Source organism: Kogia breviceps, chromosome 17, assembly GCF_026419965.1.
Source record: "Kogia breviceps isolate mKogBre1 chromosome 17, mKogBre1 haplotype 1, whole genome shotgun sequence".
NCBI lineage: Eukaryota > Metazoa > Chordata > Mammalia > Artiodactyla > Physeteridae > Kogia > Kogia breviceps.
The window spans coordinates 69,435,660-69,454,340 of NC_081326.1; the positions used below are offsets into that span (position 1 = coordinate 69,435,660).

Consider the following 18,681-nt stretch of genomic DNA (forward strand, 5'->3'; position numbering starts at 1 on the left):
TCAATAATGAGTTAAAAGTCTCTGACATTTACTTATTTCTTTATGGGAGAGTTATAATTTTAACTTTTTTTCGAAAAAATTGTCTTTCATCAAAATTCTCTTCTATTTTTATGTGCACAACTTAAGGAACATTAAATGGACTTCAGTTCATAACTCTGAACAGGCCTCTCAGATTGCCTCCAAGAATGTTTATTTGCTTTTGCACTGATTTGTAAATATTTTTATTTATAGAACCCTCCAAGAAAAGGAGAGGCGGGCAGTGGTATATGTTATAAAAATGATCCTGAAGTAAAATTAAATATGCCTCTCTCCCCTACATTGCCCACATCTTTTATTCATACAACAACAGGAGAAGAAACACCTCCTCCTTTCTTGGGGGCAGGAAATGTTGCCTCAAAGAACTTGAGTTCCAAGGAGGAGAAAAGGCGGGTGGTAGACTGTATTTTCCTAAGGCCCCCTAACAATATCTCTTGCTTCCCATGCTCTTGTAGAACCCAGCCAGTCCTCCAGCAAGATGGAGAGACCGAATCTTCTTCTTGAACCTGGACAGGCCTTTGGGGTGGCCCTGATCAATAGGGCGTGGCAGAAGGGAGCTGAGTCACTTCCCAAGCTAAATCATAGAAATGTCAGGCATTGCGTCATTGCTCTCCTAGGAGGCTCAGTCTTGGAACCTCGCTGCTGTGCTCTGAGGAAGCCTAGACCCCATAGACACGTGCAGGTGTTCTGGCTGTCGGCCCAGCTGAGGTCCTGGTCAAAATCCAGCCTCAGCTGCCGAAAGTGTGAGTGAAGACGCCTCCAGGTTCATCGAGCCTCTGGATGTCAAGTTATCCGTGGCCTTTGGGTCTTCCGAGTTGCGGCTCCAGACACAAGAGAGAAACGACAACCTGTCCCCAGTGCGTTGGTCTGCATTTCTGACGTGCAGAAGCCGAGCATAACAAAATGGTTATGTTGCCTACGGTAACCAGAACGGACACCCTATTTCTTTTTTCCTTTGGTGGTGGAAGTCAGCAGACCCAGCACACTGTTCCATGACCCTGAGTGCTGGGCTTGTGCCTCACCGAGGTCAGTGATTTCTTTCCCAGAACAGATGATGCAGTACAATGGCCCTTCATGTTGGATTTGATTTCCCTCTGAAGACTCTCCATTTGTTTATAATTGTCCCAACAACTGATGCTCTCAGCAGGGAACAGGGGCCTCGGGCACTTGGTCCTGCTTTCCCCTCCGTGAGTCGGCCTCCACTCTGCCCCTGGGCTTTGGTACCGCCACCCTGTTCCCATCCAATCCCGAGAGGGCTCACTGGAGCCCCTGGACCCAGCACATCACCAACTCCCGTTCAGTGATGACAGAGTCAGTGTGTCTATAACCCCCGTGTGGCTCTCAGGAACGGTGGCCACTGCAGAGTAGTGGGCAGGCTGCGTGCCCGAGGGGACATGGTGGGAGCGGTGAGCTCACAGCAGTGGGGCCTGGATCTGATAGGCTCAGGCGCTTCCCCCAGGCAACAGCCGCGGGGTGTGTGGGACGAGCCGACACAGCAGATAACAGGAGATTGCATGCAGGTGGCGACCATGGGTTTGAAGAAGACGAGAAAAGCTCTTTTTCGGGGACAATTGACAGGACTGAGTTACCAGCTGAACATAGGAGGCAGTCATGGTGTTTCCTCAACTGGGTTATTGGAAAATGAATCCGTGCAACAAAATTCAGAAGATAAGAAGCAGAATAAGGTGAAGTGGCAGGAAAAGGCAAGAGAAGACAATGAACTGAATGATGGTCCGGGAGAAGAGTCAGTTGAACTTGAGAAACGCATCTGAGGTCTGAGATGGAGATTTCGGGGGCATCAGCCAAGAGCTGGCGGCACAGCCACGGGGCGGGCCCAAGTGTCCCGGGAGAGGGAGAGTGTGAGCGTGGAGGACAGGATGTGACAAAGGGGCCACCTGGGTACCGGCCTGATGTGATGGCTGGAGGAGCCATAGGTCACTCAGCAGAAAGAGGACAAGAACCGGGAGAAGGGGTTCTCGGGGGAGAAACTTCTCTGGCACCTGATGTGCTCCTTAGACTTAGTAGGTGCTCAGGAAATGTGTACGGATTGAAGAGACCCATAAGCATGGCCAACTGAGGCTCAAAGAGAACACCAGACCCAAGGGAAGGAGCAAAGTCAGGGAGCAGACGTGTAAAAGAGCAACTAGTTTGAGCTGAGGTTTGAGAGCAGCAGATGCCTTGGCCTGACATGTGTCAACTGGAGGCGCGGTGGCACTTACCCTCCGATGTGTCAGGCAAGCTGTGACAGACTGCGAACCTTGGCTGGTGCACGTGGCGTGTGGAGTCCCAGCTGTCAGGCAGAGGGCAGCCTTCCCGGGAGCGGGTGAGGAGCAGGCCACTGTCCCCGTGGCCTGGGCCTGGCGCAGCTCTCACGCCTCCCATCAAGGTCACGGTCGGTGCTTCCTCTTGACATTCGCAGGCCATTCACACGCAGGGGGTTCCTGCTGCAAAGCTTGTCCTGGTGGACGGGAGCGGTTGCAGAGACACGAATAGCTGTGCTGGGGACGGTGGGACATCACGGCCAGTGATAGAGAAGGGCCAGTTCATGCTGCTCAAGAAAAGCCCGGCAACGAGAGCAGGAGAAAACGAACGCAGGGGCTGGCGTGTTTGGGTACTGGGGACAGAGGATGACATCACGCCCCATGCGATGTCCTTTCTGCTGGGGACTGAGAGGGGGAGGAAAGGCCACTCCTGTCCCTGCTGGAGCTGATGTGGGGACTTAGGCAGTGAGCCTTCTCAGAGTAAGAGACGAGCAGGGGCACAGGGAGAGGAGGGTGGCGCAGGGAGAATTCGGACAAAGCGGCCCGGGCTCCGGATTCTGGGATCACGCGCTGTTCGTATAAACTTAATGTTGAATGCTCACCTTGCAGCTCGGAGCAAAACATGGTGTGGTTTCCCCTTTCTTCAGTGTGGGCGGTCCTTCCCTGGCCCTGGATGAAGATTTAAGCAGACCCAATGGTATTGTCTTGTACTCTCGGGTAATAGATGGCCCTTCAGCCATTTGAATCATATTCTCAGTCTCCGTTCAGTAATGTTATCCCCTATCACAGTCCGAACCCTGGCGTTACATCTTCTCCTCCCCCTCCCCTGGCCCGCCTCAGGCTGCTTAGGTTGGAAACAAGTAGCTGACAATATGGCTGTTCTCTCGTCCTGCTCCCCTGCTCCCCTACTGGATCTGAGACCTAGCTCCACGCAGGAGGGGTGGGGGGTAGAGGAGTGCGAGGGAAGACGGGCAAAGGGGAGTGTGCCTCCCTCCATCCTGCTGTGCGCCCTGGAGCTCGACCCCTGGGACCTGACCAACAGGCTCCCTTGGCCCCGGCCTCCAGTTGGGTTTGGCCAGTGGGAAGCTCTAGCCAGGGATGGGGGAAGCAGGGGAGTAAGTCAAGATATTTATTCCCTTGCTCCTTCCCCGCGGGCTGCATCCCTGGAAGAAGGTCCTGGCTCCTGTCAGTGGTCTACTACCCTCTCTGGGTCCTGGTGACGACTTCCTCCCTTTTACCACTCAGGCCCCAAGCTGGGAACGGCCAAGACCCTGACAGATGCAGATAAGATAGTCCTTACACCGCTTGGTTAGGCTTCCTGCTCTGCTAGCCGGGAGGAGGGTGGAAGCTGCCTTTTCTCCCTCTGGAGGCCTTTTCATAGACTCCTAAGAGGTCTCCCGTTCGTCCATCTCCTACATCCCCCAGCCCTGGCCTCTGAGGCTCCCTCCTTCCTCAGCCCCCGGCAGGAAGCAGCACGCCCCCAGCCTCTGCCGTGGAGCTTCTCACCCCTCCAGGAAGCCCAGACGGACAGCGGCCCAGGCTGCTGTCATTTCCCACCTCCGGCCCTTAGGAAGGGCTCGCACAGCCCTGCCCTCAGCCTCAGGCTCCTCAGGCATGAGTCAGGCACAAGCCTGTGTGTCCCCAACTTCAGGAAACGCTCTTCAAGGTTCCCCAGTGAGACTCCTTGAAGAACTTCTCACTAAGCTTGGGCTACAAAGTAGGAACCCAAAAATGGACGGGGCGGTAACAGTGCTCTCGAAAGACATGTGCTCATCCCCAGAGCCCCTTGGAAGCCACACTCAGCAGGACTGAAATGAGAACACAGCATCACCCCCGCCCAAGGATCTTAGAGCTAGTTATCCCCAAAGATATCACCCTCCACAAAGTCTCCTCCACCCTCGGACCCCTTCTCATATTCCCAAAGGGAAGGAGTAATTTTGAGGTCCAAGAAAGTAGGTTTGTGATGATTTCCTTTGAAAATATTGGCATGTGAGTCGTTTCGTTCACTTTGGTAGATAAAATCTTTCATTTTGGATACTCAGTCAAAAATGACAAAGAGGGGTTTCCCTGGTGGCGCAGTGGTTGAGAGTCCGCCTGCCGATGCAGGGGACGCGGGTTCGTGCCCCGGTCCGGGAGGGTCCCGCGTGCCGCGGAGCGGCTGGGCCCGTGAGCCATGGCCGCTGAGCCTGCGCGTCCGGAGCCTGTGCTCCGCAACGGGAGAGGCCACAACAGTGAGAGGCCCACGTAACGCAAAAAAAAAAAAAAAAAAAAAAAAGACAAAGAGAATCCCGTTCTAACAGCTTCTTACGCTATTTTAGGGCTAGTCACTTAACCTTTGGGGGTCTCAGCTGTTAACACTGTAAAATGTGAGAGTAAGTTCAGAGGCTTAGCAGTCTTCTAGTACACAGGTGTCCCCCACTTTTCGAAAGTTCGCTTTACGCCACTTCACTTTATGAAAGACCCACATTAGTACCTGTTCTCTCTAAACGAAAGAAATCCGGAGCATTTTTGCTTTTACGAAGGAAAAGCAAACAGCAACATTGCGTTCAGCGTTTGTTTTGCAGGGAGCTGCTGTGGAGGCAGTCAGCGCCCCGAGCAGCAGTGAGGGTAGCCCCGCCGCCTTTCCTGGGAACCACACTCAGCGTGTCCGCATCAAGCTGCCAGAGCTGTGAGGGTGTCTGTGAGCCTCTGTGCTTTATCTCGACTTACTCCGTGCATCGTTAGCAAGCTGCGTCCCAAGGTCATTGCTTCTTCGCTTTAGGCCACTTGGGATTTTACGAGAGGCTTCATTATTGTTGAACGTAGCCTACTGAGTTCCTTTATATTTCCTCTGAATTTTGTTTCAAAATGGACTATTTGTGCCTTTTGATTTGCAGCTAAAAGGCACTAGTTGATACTTTTGGCATTCTACTTGGAAATGTCTTTCACTAAATCCAATAAGTCATCAGGTACATTTCCCCGCGTTACCCCAGGCAACAGTTTTGCTAAACTTTCTTCCTCTACTGAAGGAGGGTCTCCTTTCCTCCAGGATGGGAGAGCATTTTCCTGTTTCCCATCAGCCCTCACTGACAGCCACCTCCAGGTGAGTTTCTATAATTGGCCACAGAGGGGCGCTGCTTAGCGCCCTCAGAGAGAGAGAGAGACAGAGAGACAGAGAGACAGAGAGACAGAGAGTGAGAGAGAGAGCCACGTGGAGTGCAAACAGCTGGGAGCCTCCAGCTGTAAGTGCCTTCGGGATCCGCTCCAGCTCTCCAGCTGTGGTCACCCCACGCTCCCTGGCAGCTTCCGGCCAATAACTAAATGTGGCAGGCGCAGCCGGGCGTGGCCGTTTCTGTCCAACATGCCCATCTTCCGTGGACCGTCTTCCGTGCCTGTCTGGGCTGGCCTAGGCATTCTCACAGCTGCACTGCAGTCTGAGGCTCCTTTTAACCAATCCTCCTTCTTCATTTTTCAGATGTCAAGACTGTATCCGAAGTCTAAAGCCTTTCCTACTCCTGTTCCCTCTCTTCATCCTTCCAAGCCACTACCCCCAATAAACCTCTCACACTTCTGATTCTCTCCTGGTGTCTGCTTCCTAGAGTAGCCAACTGTCACAAACCTGCTCAAGGACCTTCTAGCTTCTGACCGCTCCCTGGTCCCAAGCAACGACCGTGCGTCTTTGGTTTTGGTTTTGGTAACGCTCCACTTCCGCCTGCCGGTCCTGCTCTGGTTGCCCTTGCTGCAGAACAAATTCTCCCTGAGTTCGGTGGATTACAACGACCACTTTATTTTGTCACAATGTTGTGTGTCAGAGTTTGGGAAGGCTCAGCAGGATGGTTCTCACTTTGGCGTTTCTCATGCAGCTGCAGCCAGATGGCGGCCAGGACTGGACATCAAAGATGCTGCACACATATGTCTGGCAGGTGCTGCCGTCAGCTGAGAGTGCTTCTGGGGCAGTGGACAGGAACACCTCCTGCGGCATCTCCAGCATGGCAGCCCCAGGGGAGCTGGACCCCCCCAGAGAGAGGGTCCCAAGAGAATCAAAAGGTTGTAATATGGCCTTTTCTGACTTAGCCTTGACAACGCATAGCATCATTTTATCATTATGCTGTAGGTTGCAAGCAAGTCACTAAGGTTGGTCCATATTCAAGACGGGAGGGCAGAGACCCCACCTCTTGATGGGAGGAGTGTCAAATAACTCGCAGACATCCACAACGACCAATTTGACAATAGCAGAAACCAACAGTGAACTCCTTATATGGCACTATACCCCAGGGGACCATCCATCACCTGCTGGAAAGTCGATTACACGGGAACACTTGCATCCATCATGGAAGAAGCGGTGCCTTGTTCTCACTGGAATACACACTTGTTCTGAATATGAATCTGCCTTCCTCCCCTACAGTGCTTCTGCCAAGGCCACCATCTGTGGGTTTAGGCAGTGGGTGCAATATCCACTGCCACAGTACTTCATGGAGCCCCGCCTCTGACCAGGGAACTCATTTTCACAGCAAATGAAGTATATGCCCGTGGAGTTGCATCTATGGAATTCGCTGGATATACCATGTTCATCATCACTCTGGAGCAGCTGACCTGGTAGAACAATGAAGTGGCCTTTTGAAGACGCAGCTACAGGGCCAGCTGGGTGATAATACTTTGCACGGGTGAGATCACGTTCCCATGGATAACGTATAGGCTCCGAATCCCTAGCCAATATGTGGTGCTATTTCTCCCAGAGCCAAGAAGCATGGATCTGGGATCAAGGGATCGAAATGGGAGAGGCTCCTCTCACTAACACTCATAATGATGAACCGGCCAGTTTCATTCCTGTTCCTGCAGCTTTGGGCCCTGCTGCTTTAGAGGTATTGGTTCCAGAGGCAAGAGCATTTCCATCGGAGAACAAACAGAACCAACTTCTGACTGCAAGCTCTTACCACCGCCTGACGGGGTCCGTGTTTGTATATTTCGCTGCTTTGTCACGACCGACCCCTTGATGAACAGAGCAGGTCCCAGGGCTCAGGAGCTGCTGAGCAAAGTATTCGCTGATCAGAGCCTGATTTAAATGCTAGTAAATCATGATCAGAGTGAAGACAGTTTTTCTATATTGTATGTGGAATATTGAGTTCAGAATGTTCTAGATAAAGAGGAGGTGCAAGTATTTAAAACGTGAAGAAGGAAGTAGAGGAGGGGGAGTAGGATGAGGAGGAAGGTGAAGAAAGAGGAGGAGGGAGAGGAGTAGTGGAGGAAACGGGGAAAGGAGGCTGCGGGGAGGGGAGGGAGGGAGAGGAAACGCACAATGTACAGCGTCGGGCACTTTAGACGGTTCATCTGGAGACAAACCTATATATAGACACGGCAAGTATTCTTCCTCCCCAGTCACAGATGCAGCCACTAAGGCACAGGGAAGTTCCTGCACTTGCTGAAGTTTCATCCAAAGCGACTTGAAAGGGAATCCGACTTCAAGGTGTCTAATTTCCAACCTCATCTTCTTGCCATTATACCTCGCCAGCAGAGAAAGCAGACATGTCATGAGGAGAAAACAGAAGCACTGCTTAAAATCATCTGAAAGCATTCCAATTTGATCTGAAATTATGATTTTAGCTTCTGAGCTTGACCCGTTTGCCGAAGCACAGGTTTAATAATCAGTGCTTTAATCCACGACTTCATCTGTCTGCACAAGCAGGCAATTCTGGGATTTATAATCAGCGTGTTTCTATAATAGTTCTATGATTTACTGAACATTTTCCCTAGCCAACACTTTACTATAGACAAATGATGTTATAGCATTTTGAAGGTACACATTTTAATTGTAAACTGGTTTGAGAATGTTAATGTACAAAGTAGGACCTAAAACACTGGAGGAGTAATGTTGAAAATAACTGTGTTTACCCCGGAAATAACACACACGCGCTCTCTGCACTGAGCAGATCTGGGTCTGGCGGGTCACAGACAGCGCAGCCTCAAGTTTTCAAATCAACGGAGGCACTTCGGGATTATCTTCAAAGTCTGGATCTTCCTCGCTCGGTATAATTTGGGGCTCAGCTTGAACTCTTCTGGGCGTGTGTTTTTTCTCTTGAACTATGTTAGCCACATCAGGGAAGGCACGCTTGCCGGGATCTACTTCTAGTCTCTCCATTTGCTGGCTTCTACGACGAAAAGGGCAAAGGAAACTGAGATATCATTTTTAAGTAAATTTCAAGTAGATTCAACTCATTCATTCATTTGTTCAGCAAATATCGGCAAGTACTATCCCTGGAGCATGGAGGCAAAAATTGGACCCCATCCCTGGTTTCAAGTAGCTTAGAGCCTAGTAGAAGCCAAGAGTCGACCCTTGGAGAAATACAGTGCAAAAGAGCGCCACAGGGCCGTGCTGACGTGCAGGCACGTGGAGGAGAGGGTGGCTGGGACACTCTGCTTACCTAAGATTTTTTTGATAATTGAAATAATACAGCAGGCCATGCCCCAGAGCCAAGATCAATAATAGAAGCACACCAGGCAGTCCTCACTCCTGAATGGAGCTAGTCAGGCTCATGGACCCTGCCTGCTGCTTCAGACCACCCAGCCTGCACTACAAGTTCAGGTGCACACCAAGCTTAGCCCACAGTTTCCCCTCCCACAAGAACCCACTCCTCCACTGGCACTCCGTCCTTCCAGCGATAGCTGGAGTGAAACGGACCCAGGAAGCAGCTCTGCTGGCCACTGAGTCCCCTCATCACCGTCATAGAGAAAACTGTAGATGATACAGTCACAGAGCTGCTTTTCTGGCAATTTCCATTCCACAGGCCTGGAGTTGGACCCAGTAATCTGTATTTATATAAAGTTCCCCCAGGGATATTGATGATTTAGAAATTATTTTGGAATCACCGCACCATTCATTCATTCAGTTATTCAACAGATATACCTTAAACGCCTACTGCATGCTAGTTGCTGTGCTAGACACCAGAAATAGCATGGTCTGTGCAAACAGACAAGGTTCCTGGTAACATCTAGGAGTGCAGTGTTATGCCCAAGAGAAAAGTTATCATATCGTCAGGTAATTGTCTCAGGACCGACCTGTTCTCCCTATAAGACTGACACCTCTGAAGCAAAGGTGTTGTCTCTTTCATCCTGTATCTTTGGCGCATAGCTTTACCGAATAAATAGTTGTTGAATAAATGAAAAAAAAGTTATTATTGTGGATTAACGAAATTAAATAAGAAATCATCTCTGACCTAAGGAATCTCACAGTCAGTCTAATCCAGGAGCTCCCAACCCATGTCCTCAGACCAAACTCGTGCAGCAGACACAATCTGGTGGGGGAAGGAGGTCCGAGATTCTTTGGAAAGCGTCAACTCTGCTGTTCTTACAGCCCTCCCCCTCTTGCCTGTAATCTGCGCAGCCCTTGAAAGATTTGACTTTTTGATTCCTTAGTATTTTGACTAATACTCCTGGACCTGCTGAAGAAAAATACAAAGTATACAAAGACTACAGAAGGGCATTTTCTGAAGTCCCAGATTGTACACTATCAACAGTGTTAAGAGGTTACAGTTTTCAAAGACTCGCATTACAGTCACTATTAACTATAGTGTACTTTTTAATTAGCCTGTTCTTATTAAAAGACTATGGTATCTATGGCTTAATTAAGTAAATATCTAAATTCATCTATTATAATTATATTGTCCTTGACTTTGAGGAAAAGCAGCCCATCTCAATTGTAGGCATATCTCCTGCGCCATAATTTCTGGATCTCAGTAACAAACTACGAGCTTAGCTAGTACGTATATAGTTACCTGCAGAGCCCCTGCTTCAGATGAGGTGAGGAATAGTCTGCATGCAGGGCTTTAATGACTCATGAATCTCTGGGCCTGAGGCACCTGAGGACCACACTCATCCCCAAAATAAAGAGGAGAGGGGCTTTTCTCCCCGGCTGCTTCCTGTGCCTATGTCACAGGCCTCAAGTGACGGATGCCCATTGCTGGTTTTACCCGCCACCTGGCTGTCAGACCAGAACCTCTGGCACCTAGTAAGAATAGCTGGAAGATGGAATGAATAACTTTATTACCATGGAAGAAAGCAAGAAAAAAGAAAATGTCTAAAATCGGTAGGCAGTAGGCGTAAAATACGTCAGCGATTGACTCCTCCTATTAAAGAACGTAAAGAAATGATAATCTGCTGGGCTAGCTTATTTGGACCAAAGGCTCCTACTACCCACTAAAAACTTTACGGAGATCGTGAAAGATGTGGTAAGATAATTAGGATCCACAAGGTCAGAATTCAGTGAAAGGAGGAACGCAGAAAGGGGAATGGAGTCCTGAGACCACCTTTGCCCTGGGGGCATTCGGTGAGGCCCTGAAGTCAGGCTTTGGTCTTGCTGGATGTACAGAGTCTGGGGACAGAGGGCCAGGCCCCGAGCATGCCAGGTGGCCAGTCTAACAGGATGCCCTCTCCGCAGTAAGGGTGCAGTCCCAAAGGGCTTCCCCCTCCTGTATGAGTGAACGAGAGGTAAACCTGCTCTGCCTGCCTCCCCAGGGGGCTGTGAGGGGAGGTGTCCCAGTGGGACAGAAGAGGGCTGAGTTGTCACCACAGGCTGGCACTTCCATGGGTTTATAGCAGCTAAAAAACAACAACAAACCCTCAATCTTGAACTTAGACTGAAGTGGCTCTAAACTAGCAGTGTCTTTAGGGGCTGCCCCAAAGCACACATCAATGCTCCCTGGCAGAGCACCTCCTGGACCTCTGAGAAGCCCCCAGCAAGGCAGCAGATCACAGGAAAAAGTAAACGAGCACGCAAGTAAACGGGCGCTCTGCATAAGAATCAGCAGAAGCAACAAGAACAGAAATAGAGACATAAAAATTTCAGATAGTGACGAGGAAAGCATGAATTATAAAACCACTACACTTATGTTTAGATAAAATGTTTCAGACTTGAGAGTAAAATGCTGAAAACTCTCCGTCTGGAATTGACAATAAGACAAAGATGCCTGCTATCACCCTCTTTTCAACATTGTACTGGATTTTCCCCCTATGCAATCATGCGCGAAAAAGAAAAGATACAGGTTTGGGAAGAAAGAAGGCCATCGTTCTTTGCTATATATCATCAGGGAAATGGGAGTTAAAGCAACACTGAGATGCCACCACACACCTATTTGGAACAGTCCAAATCGGAACACTGACAGCACCAAATGCTGGCGAGGACGTGGAGCGACTGGACCGCTCATGCATTACTGGGGGGGACGCAACGTGGCGCAGCCACTTCGGAGGACAGCTCGGCAGTTCCTCAGATAACTAAACATACTCTTACCACATGATCCAGCAATTGTGCTTCTTGGCATTTACCCAAAGGAGTTGAAACTCTGTGTCCACGTAAAAACCTGCACAGGATGTTTATGGCAGCATTAGTCATAATTGCCAAACAACTGGAGCAGCTAAGATCTCCTTCTCCTTCATTAGGTGAACGGATAAATTACGCTGTGGCCCATCCAGACAGTGGAATGTTATTCAGCGTTAAAAAGAAATGAGCTCGCAAGCCATGAAAAGACATGGAGGAACCTTAAATGCATATTACTAAGGAAGAGAAGCCAATCTGAAAAGGCTACGTACTGCATAATTCCAATTACATAACACTTGGGAAAAGACAAAACTGTGGTGACGGTAAAAAGACTAACGGTTGCCAGGGGCTGAGAGTGGGGAGAGCGGGACCGATGGGTGGAGCACAGAGGATTTTCAGGGCAGTGGAACTACTCCGTATGACACTATAGTAGTGGATACACGTCATTATACTTTTGCCCAAACCCACAGAACGCACAACACCAAGCCGGAGCCCTAATGCAGAGAGTGGGTTGGGGTGCTAACGATGCATGCGTGCAGGTCCGTCAGTTGTAGCACGTGTTGCGCTCTGACGGGGCGTGTGGATAATGAAGGAGGCTGCGCCTGAGCGGGGGCAGGGAGTATACGGGAAACCTCTGTGCCTTCCACTTGATTTTGCTGTGAACCTAATAAGACTGCTCGAAAGAAGAAAGTCTAATTTTTTAAAAAGACACCATGAGGAGAGTAAGGAGGCAAGCCCAAGAATGGGCTACGTTTTGTAGTTCTGGCTCCACCGCTCACGTAACAACTTTGCGATCTTGGACAGATTGCTCAGTCTCTTTGAACCTCAGTGGATACGAGGATTTATACTGCAGTTATTTTGAAGAGTAAAGATAACGCATAGCATCACATAGCACAGGGTAGGCGCTCAGTACTCAGTAAGTCCATTTTTGAGGAAGCTGTGTGTTTTCCTTCATCGTACAGTGTCACAGGACCACAAGAGTTCACTGGGTCAGTTAGCTTCCCCCCCAGACATGACCCCGTCTGGTCCCAATGAACATAACTCTCCTTCCCTTTATCTTCTCTCTCTATTCACTCTGTCTCCCCAGCATGAGGAAAGGACCACTCAGGCTGTGCGAGGGTCGAGGGGCCTATTCCGACCTCCCTGCCCCCAGTGTACCGCCGCCTCTGTAGTCCTTTCCCCCAAGCCAGCAACCTGCCTGACCTCGTTCCCACGTGCAGCACTTATAGGCGGCTGTTTGGTTAATGGGCTGCCCGGCCAGAAGCTGAGAGAACGTGCGTAAGGAAGTTTGTCAACGATGAAGGAGCACCGCCAACAACCCTCCCATCGATGGATTATGAGCGGTCGTGAGGCGATCCTTTCTCAGCAATGAAAACGAAAAAGAAAGGCTTTGCGAAAATACTGCAGGAGGTCCTATTATGACGAATTGTGCTAGGATATCTCTAATCAAGTGTCATCACAGTAATGACGGTTTTCCTGGAGTCTTGAAAACCAGCTCCAAACGTTGGCAATGACCTCGTTTCCAATCCCTGTGATTCCTCGTAAATTAGATTCAAACTCTTTACAGGTGTTGATGCCGCTGGCGGTTAATTATGACCGTGCAGATTCACAGTAGTCCTAATACCCTTGACTCTCTGTAAATTACACACGTATCTGAAACGGAAACCACTAAGCTGGGAAACATGAGAGTGGCTTTCCAAGGTTCAAAACAGCGACCCTCTTTTCAGAAGGAATTCAACTCCATACCTGTTGTTTAAACAAACCCCGTGTTTGAAAATCTCTACAACATTTGACAGCTGTCTTTGAATATATATGAATGCCTGGCTGCTTGTATTATGCAAGACATAAATATAGTTCTTGTTCAGGTATTTTTATAGTGATAGTTCTAGCATATACATTTGTATCTCAAAGATAGTTTGCCTTGGTCCAAAATAGATTTTGCCATCTGGATGGTACGAGTCTGGAAATTATGGCAAGGAGAAGGAAGGTTGAAAGAGCCGGGATGTTCATTCTAAGGAAGAATTGAGAAATAACGAGAGCTTTGTCTGAAATACTCTAAGGATTGTCACTGCCTGTGGGAAGTGGGCTTTGTTCTGGGGTGTCTCTGGGGGCAGAGCTAGAACCTTCAGTTAGGAATCAAAGAGAAGCTTTCAGACACTGGGGGGAATACTGAGAATGTCATGCATATTCTCTCTTGAGAGGGTGAGGATCCTGTTGAGAAGGAAGCTTAAGCCAAGGCTGGAAGGTGACCTATGACTGACAAGAGGGCACACACGGGGCCTCTTGGTCCTTGCAGCCCTGAGAGTTTTGGAATCTATGACATGACACATGGGTCATAAAAGGGAGGCGGTGTGAGCAGCGTTGTGAACAGGGCTCAGCAGAGTCGCCCCAACAGGTCACAGCTTCGTGACCTCCGGACATTCCAACCTCCTCCCTCCCTCATTTGCCTCGTCTGTAAACTGAGGGTAAAAATGGCGAGGATTAAATGCGTTACTGTGGGTAAAGCACACGGAATGGCGCCCGATACAAAGCAAGTGCCCGGGAAATGTAGCTGTCGTTGGTGTGGATATTGCCACCTGTATTACTGTCACCAGAAGTTGGAACCTAAATATGCACAGATCTGTTTCTGAGCCCTACAAATCAAGAGTCTAAGTTTGGGGAATAAACATTAATGTTCATGGTATGAATCCTTTTTACACTTCCAGTCTCTGTACCTATTTGGAAGGTGCATTCAAGCCACCGAATGACAAAGAAGAGAACTCTAAACAAAGCGAAGACGGGCTGAGGGGATGTGGCACCTTTTGTGTGTCTGCTCCCTGCTGCTGCCCGGCGTGCTTTTCACTGGCTTTGATGTTCCTTGACAGCCTGTGATTATTTCGCCCACCTGAAACAAAAACACAGTACGTAGTTAGTGATACGTTCTCTCTGATACATCTTCAAAAATATATACTATATATTTTTTAAATGCTGAAACATTTTAATTTCCACTGCATAGTCCGTGAAAGAGTCTGACTTTAAGCCCCTAAATGGGGCATGAGCAAGCTCCAGTAGCCCCCCTGCATCCACGGGGGTGCGTTCTAAGACCCCCAGTGCACGCCTGAAACCACAGATGGCACCAAACCCCGTCTACAGTATGTCCTTTCCTTTACACACATACCTGTGATGAAGCTTAGTTTATAAATTAGGCACAGTAAAATACTAAAAATAACTAGTGATAAAACAGAACAATTACAGCAATATACTGTAATACATGTTACAAATTTGTTCAGGTTTAATACCTTTTCCATCTTAACTAAGCACCTATCACTCACTGTGGCCATAATTTTTGCAATTTGAGGTACGGCAGCAAAACCAGCATGAATTTCTTTTTCCTTCCTCACAATTTCACGGGTAGAAGATTCGTTCACACTGCAGATCTTAGTAACCTCAGCATATGATTTTTTTTTTTTCTTTCCTTAGTAAGTCGGGAACTTTCACCTTTGCAATTAAAGGAAGCACTTTAAGGCTTCTCTTTCCTCCGTTTCAGTTACCCACGGTCAACAGTCTGAAAATATTAAATGGAAATTCTAGAAATAAACAATTCATATGTTTAACACTGTGGGCCGTTCTGAGCAGCATGATGAAATCTGCGCCACCCGGCTCCGCCCCGCCCAGAATGTGATGTGAATCATCCCTTCGTCCAGTGTGTCCCACCAGTTCCTTAGTCACTTAGTAGCTGCCTTGGTTATCGGATCAACTGTGCTCGGGTTCAGGTAGACCTTCATTTACATAATGGCCTCAAAGCGCAAGAGTAGTGATGCCTTTGGTCAGAACCCCAGAAAGCCTAGCCCATTGTTTATCACATGTGTGCTTCAGTCCATGGACGGTGACTTAGCAAATGAAGCAAGGCATCCTTGCCTGGGGGACGGTAGCACCAAATCTGGGGAGGTGAGTGTTCTTATTGCCCTTGATGGCAATGCGTCTCCTATGTGGTGGTACAAGCAACCGTTTTTTTAAATCGTGCAGTTGTATATTTTTCCATCCTATTTTATAAAACTTCAATCCGTGTGTGTATGTGTGATTTAGTTCAGTCCCTTCCCACAGACCTCATGGGAGGGCCTATGTGCAATGCAGCAAGGAAAGATCTGCTTAAATACCACCCTTTCAATTATGGATTGAACACCCGACTAGAGAAAATACCTTTAAGCATCACCAGTGGTTTGTGTGATGGCCAGACTTTTGCTGAGACTCCAGAAGAGAAAACAACAACAGCAACAAATGCCACATGTACCAAACACAGGAAGTTTCAAGGCTGGAAGAGTTTGTTCAGAAACATTTTTTTAAAGGTATATTCTGCATAACAAAAACACGTAGAAGGAAACCATGGAAGAGCGAGCAATGGAAGTCACCAATGCAGTTGTTCACTGGATAATTAGAGGAGGTGACGCATGGAAAGGATCGCTCAGTGAAGCATGTTTTTATCATCATCAAATGAGGTTTGCTTTGGAGGTAGCTAATTCCAACATGATGAATTTGCTATGTTTTAAAGTCTATTTCACGCCAATTTTACTGTTTTCCATTCATTTCTTGCTGGCCCATGATGTTACATTTTTGGAGGTTCATGTGCCGGGGTAGGAATGTTTACACTATTTTATTTTATTTATTTTTACACTATTTTAAAGTGAAAACTTAAAAAAACTTGTTTTTTTTTTTCTTTTCTCTAATTGAACTAGTGTGATGGATACAAATATTTCCCCCATGTTCCTGGCCTACCCATAAAGAAATGGAAGTGCTTTTCAGTTTCCATCGAGGCCAGTTCTGGTTTATTAAGCCACATTAATGTCAAATATGAGGGCAAGGAAAGACAGGGTTGAGGAGACTAAACGGAGAAGTCTCGCAGGTGAGGGAGCAGAGAGCGGTTGTAGGCGCTGGGGTAATGAAAGCTGGCACCTTCCTCCTGGGGTGTCTCGGGGGTGAGTGGGGTCAGCGGGACCTGCCTCTGAGAGGCATGGCGGGCGGCAGGGTGTCGGGGAGCGGTGCCGTCCAGGAGAATTTTCTGCAACGATGGAAACGTTTCGGGCTGTCCAACACGGGGCCCCAGAGCACTCGCAACGCTGTTAGTGTAACCGAGACACTAAAGTTTTCATGTTATTTCATTCATTTCTACTGACCAAGCCAGAGTCATGGGAACGTGACCAGAGTGAGCCCCAAACCTATGTGTGGGCTGCCCAACTCTTCTTCGGGAGGGAAGGTCATCCATCCATACCAGTTAGCCCTAATTTATCCGGGGTCCTTGACCACATGGCCTGTTCAGTGCCGGAACTCTCTGCTCCTTCCTTGACATGCCTGGGACCTGGAACTGAACGTGAGAAGCCGGAGCCTGTGTTTCAGTCTCTCTGATCAATGTGGGGTGTAGGCTGCTCCCTTAGCCCAACTCAGGACGACTTATCTAAAGGACCACGTGAGCCACAGAGCTTGGGCAGGCAGTGGCTGGGGCCTTGTCAGGGCAGCATCGCGGCTCAGCTTCTCCCCTTTCCCAGCCCTGCTTCCTCCCCCTCCCACAGGTGTGGGTCCCTAGGCTGCTCCCCACCCAATGTTCCGCAAGCGCATCTCCATCTCAGGGTCTGCTTCCTGGGGAGCAGTGGCATCTGAGACCTTTTTTATTTTTAATATTTTAATTACATTAAATGAGACCAATGTTACTTAAAATTCATGAAAATGTCACCTTTAAGAAAAAAAGCTTTTGAGCCCAAAGCACAAGTTTTGTACTGCTTCATGCTATAAATGCGCTAATCAGAACGGGAGCACATGCATAATTAGAGTCTTACAACACCCCATCTCTCTAACACTGTTATCTGCCCCATAATAAGCTCAGACAAAGATTCTCTGTGTTTATGGAAATGCAAATAGAATCGCAAATTTGGAACTTTTCTTCACCAGGAATTTGCTATGTACCAGAATCTCAATGTGTTGCTTATTTTTAAAAGATATTTTCAGCTCATTTAGTTTCAAATGTTCTTTTAAGTTTAAAAGTTAGGGGGAATTAAGAAACCAGCAGTAAGAAAAGTATTAACACCAGCATTCATACTGACACCAAAATCCATCTTAACAACAATATTTAGATGAATAGCAGGAAAAACTCTTCTGATAAGAGATCTAACTTTCCCAAGTAGAGGAGCAAAGTTCAGGATTCCAAGGTGCTGAAATAGTAACATGTGGTTTCCCTCTATACCTGCAGCCCAGCGCTCCTCTTCCTCCAGCAAACGATGCTCATTAACATCAAACTTCCTATTCATTTGTACGAAGGGTGTTTAGGGGTGACTATTGGAAAAGGTGTAAGGGCCAAAATGTGTTTAATAAATTAGACAAAGTGGAGCAAATGGTTTCCTGAATCCATAGAGGGAAATGTATCAACTACTTGAAAATTCAATTGTGGGATAGGCACAAAGGTACAAATTAACATTTTAATAATATTAGGTTATTTTAACGCATAGATTCATGCAGTTGAAAGCTGGGAGTGAACATGGAGGTAGGAACTGAGTCCCCTTTAGTTCAGAAAGCAAATGACCCTTCAAAGGCTTTCGTGACAGCTGGTTTTCCAGGCTTGGTTTAAATAGCACCGTGGGATGGAGTCCCTTTACCTCCCTGAGGCAGCAGCCTACACTGAGACCATCTACATGTACCTTAACATGTACGTGGCTGCACCATAAAAGTTACCAATGCCAAGAAATCCAGACTACCTACGTGAGCTGTGTAAAAATACAGTAAACAGACGTGAGGGAGAGAGACCTACCTCCTAATCCCTATATTTAAGTTGAACCATAGAAATTACCAACATCTGACTAATTTTTATAGGTTAAAAAAAATTTTTTTTTATAATTAATTTATTTTATTTTTAGCTGCATTGGGTCTTTGTTGCTGTGCGCGGGCTTTCTCTAGTTGTGGCAAGCGGGGGATACCCTTCATCGAGGTGCGCGGGCTTCTCATTGCGGTGGTTTCGCTTGTTGCGGAGCATGGGCTGTATGTGCGCGGCCTCAGTAGCTGTGGCTCGCGGGCTGTAGAGCACAGGCTCAGTAGCTGTGGCTCATGGGTTTAGTTGCTCCGCGGCATATAAGATCT

The 18,681-nt window shown here is 48.1% G+C and overlaps 1 protein-coding gene across 12 annotated transcripts in view; it reads right to left on the reverse strand.

Annotated features, from left to right (window-relative positions):
- Positions 1-18,681, reverse strand: part of DNAAF11 (dynein axonemal assembly factor 11) — a 124,160-nt gene that overhangs the window by 38,866 nt on the left and 66,613 nt on the right. For 6 of the 12 annotated variants that reach the window (XR_010837434.1, XR_010837436.1, XR_010837431.1 and 3 more), the window contains 3 exons: positions 14,382-14,467; positions 2,900-2,966; positions 2,256-2,494 (listed from right to left, as the gene is read on the reverse strand). Coding sequence is in view for 6 of the 12 variants with exons in the window: in XM_067017219.1 (XP_066873320.1) it covers positions 2,330-2,494; positions 2,900-2,966; positions 14,382-14,467 (318 nt within the window). In the remaining 6 variants the exon portion in view is untranslated. Of the gene's footprint in view, positions 1-2,185; positions 2,535-2,899; positions 2,967-8,062; positions 8,423-14,381; positions 14,468-18,681 lie in introns of those variants that run through there. The other 6 variants (XM_067017223.1, XM_059042709.2, XM_067017222.1 and 3 more) reach the window with 3 other exon arrangements.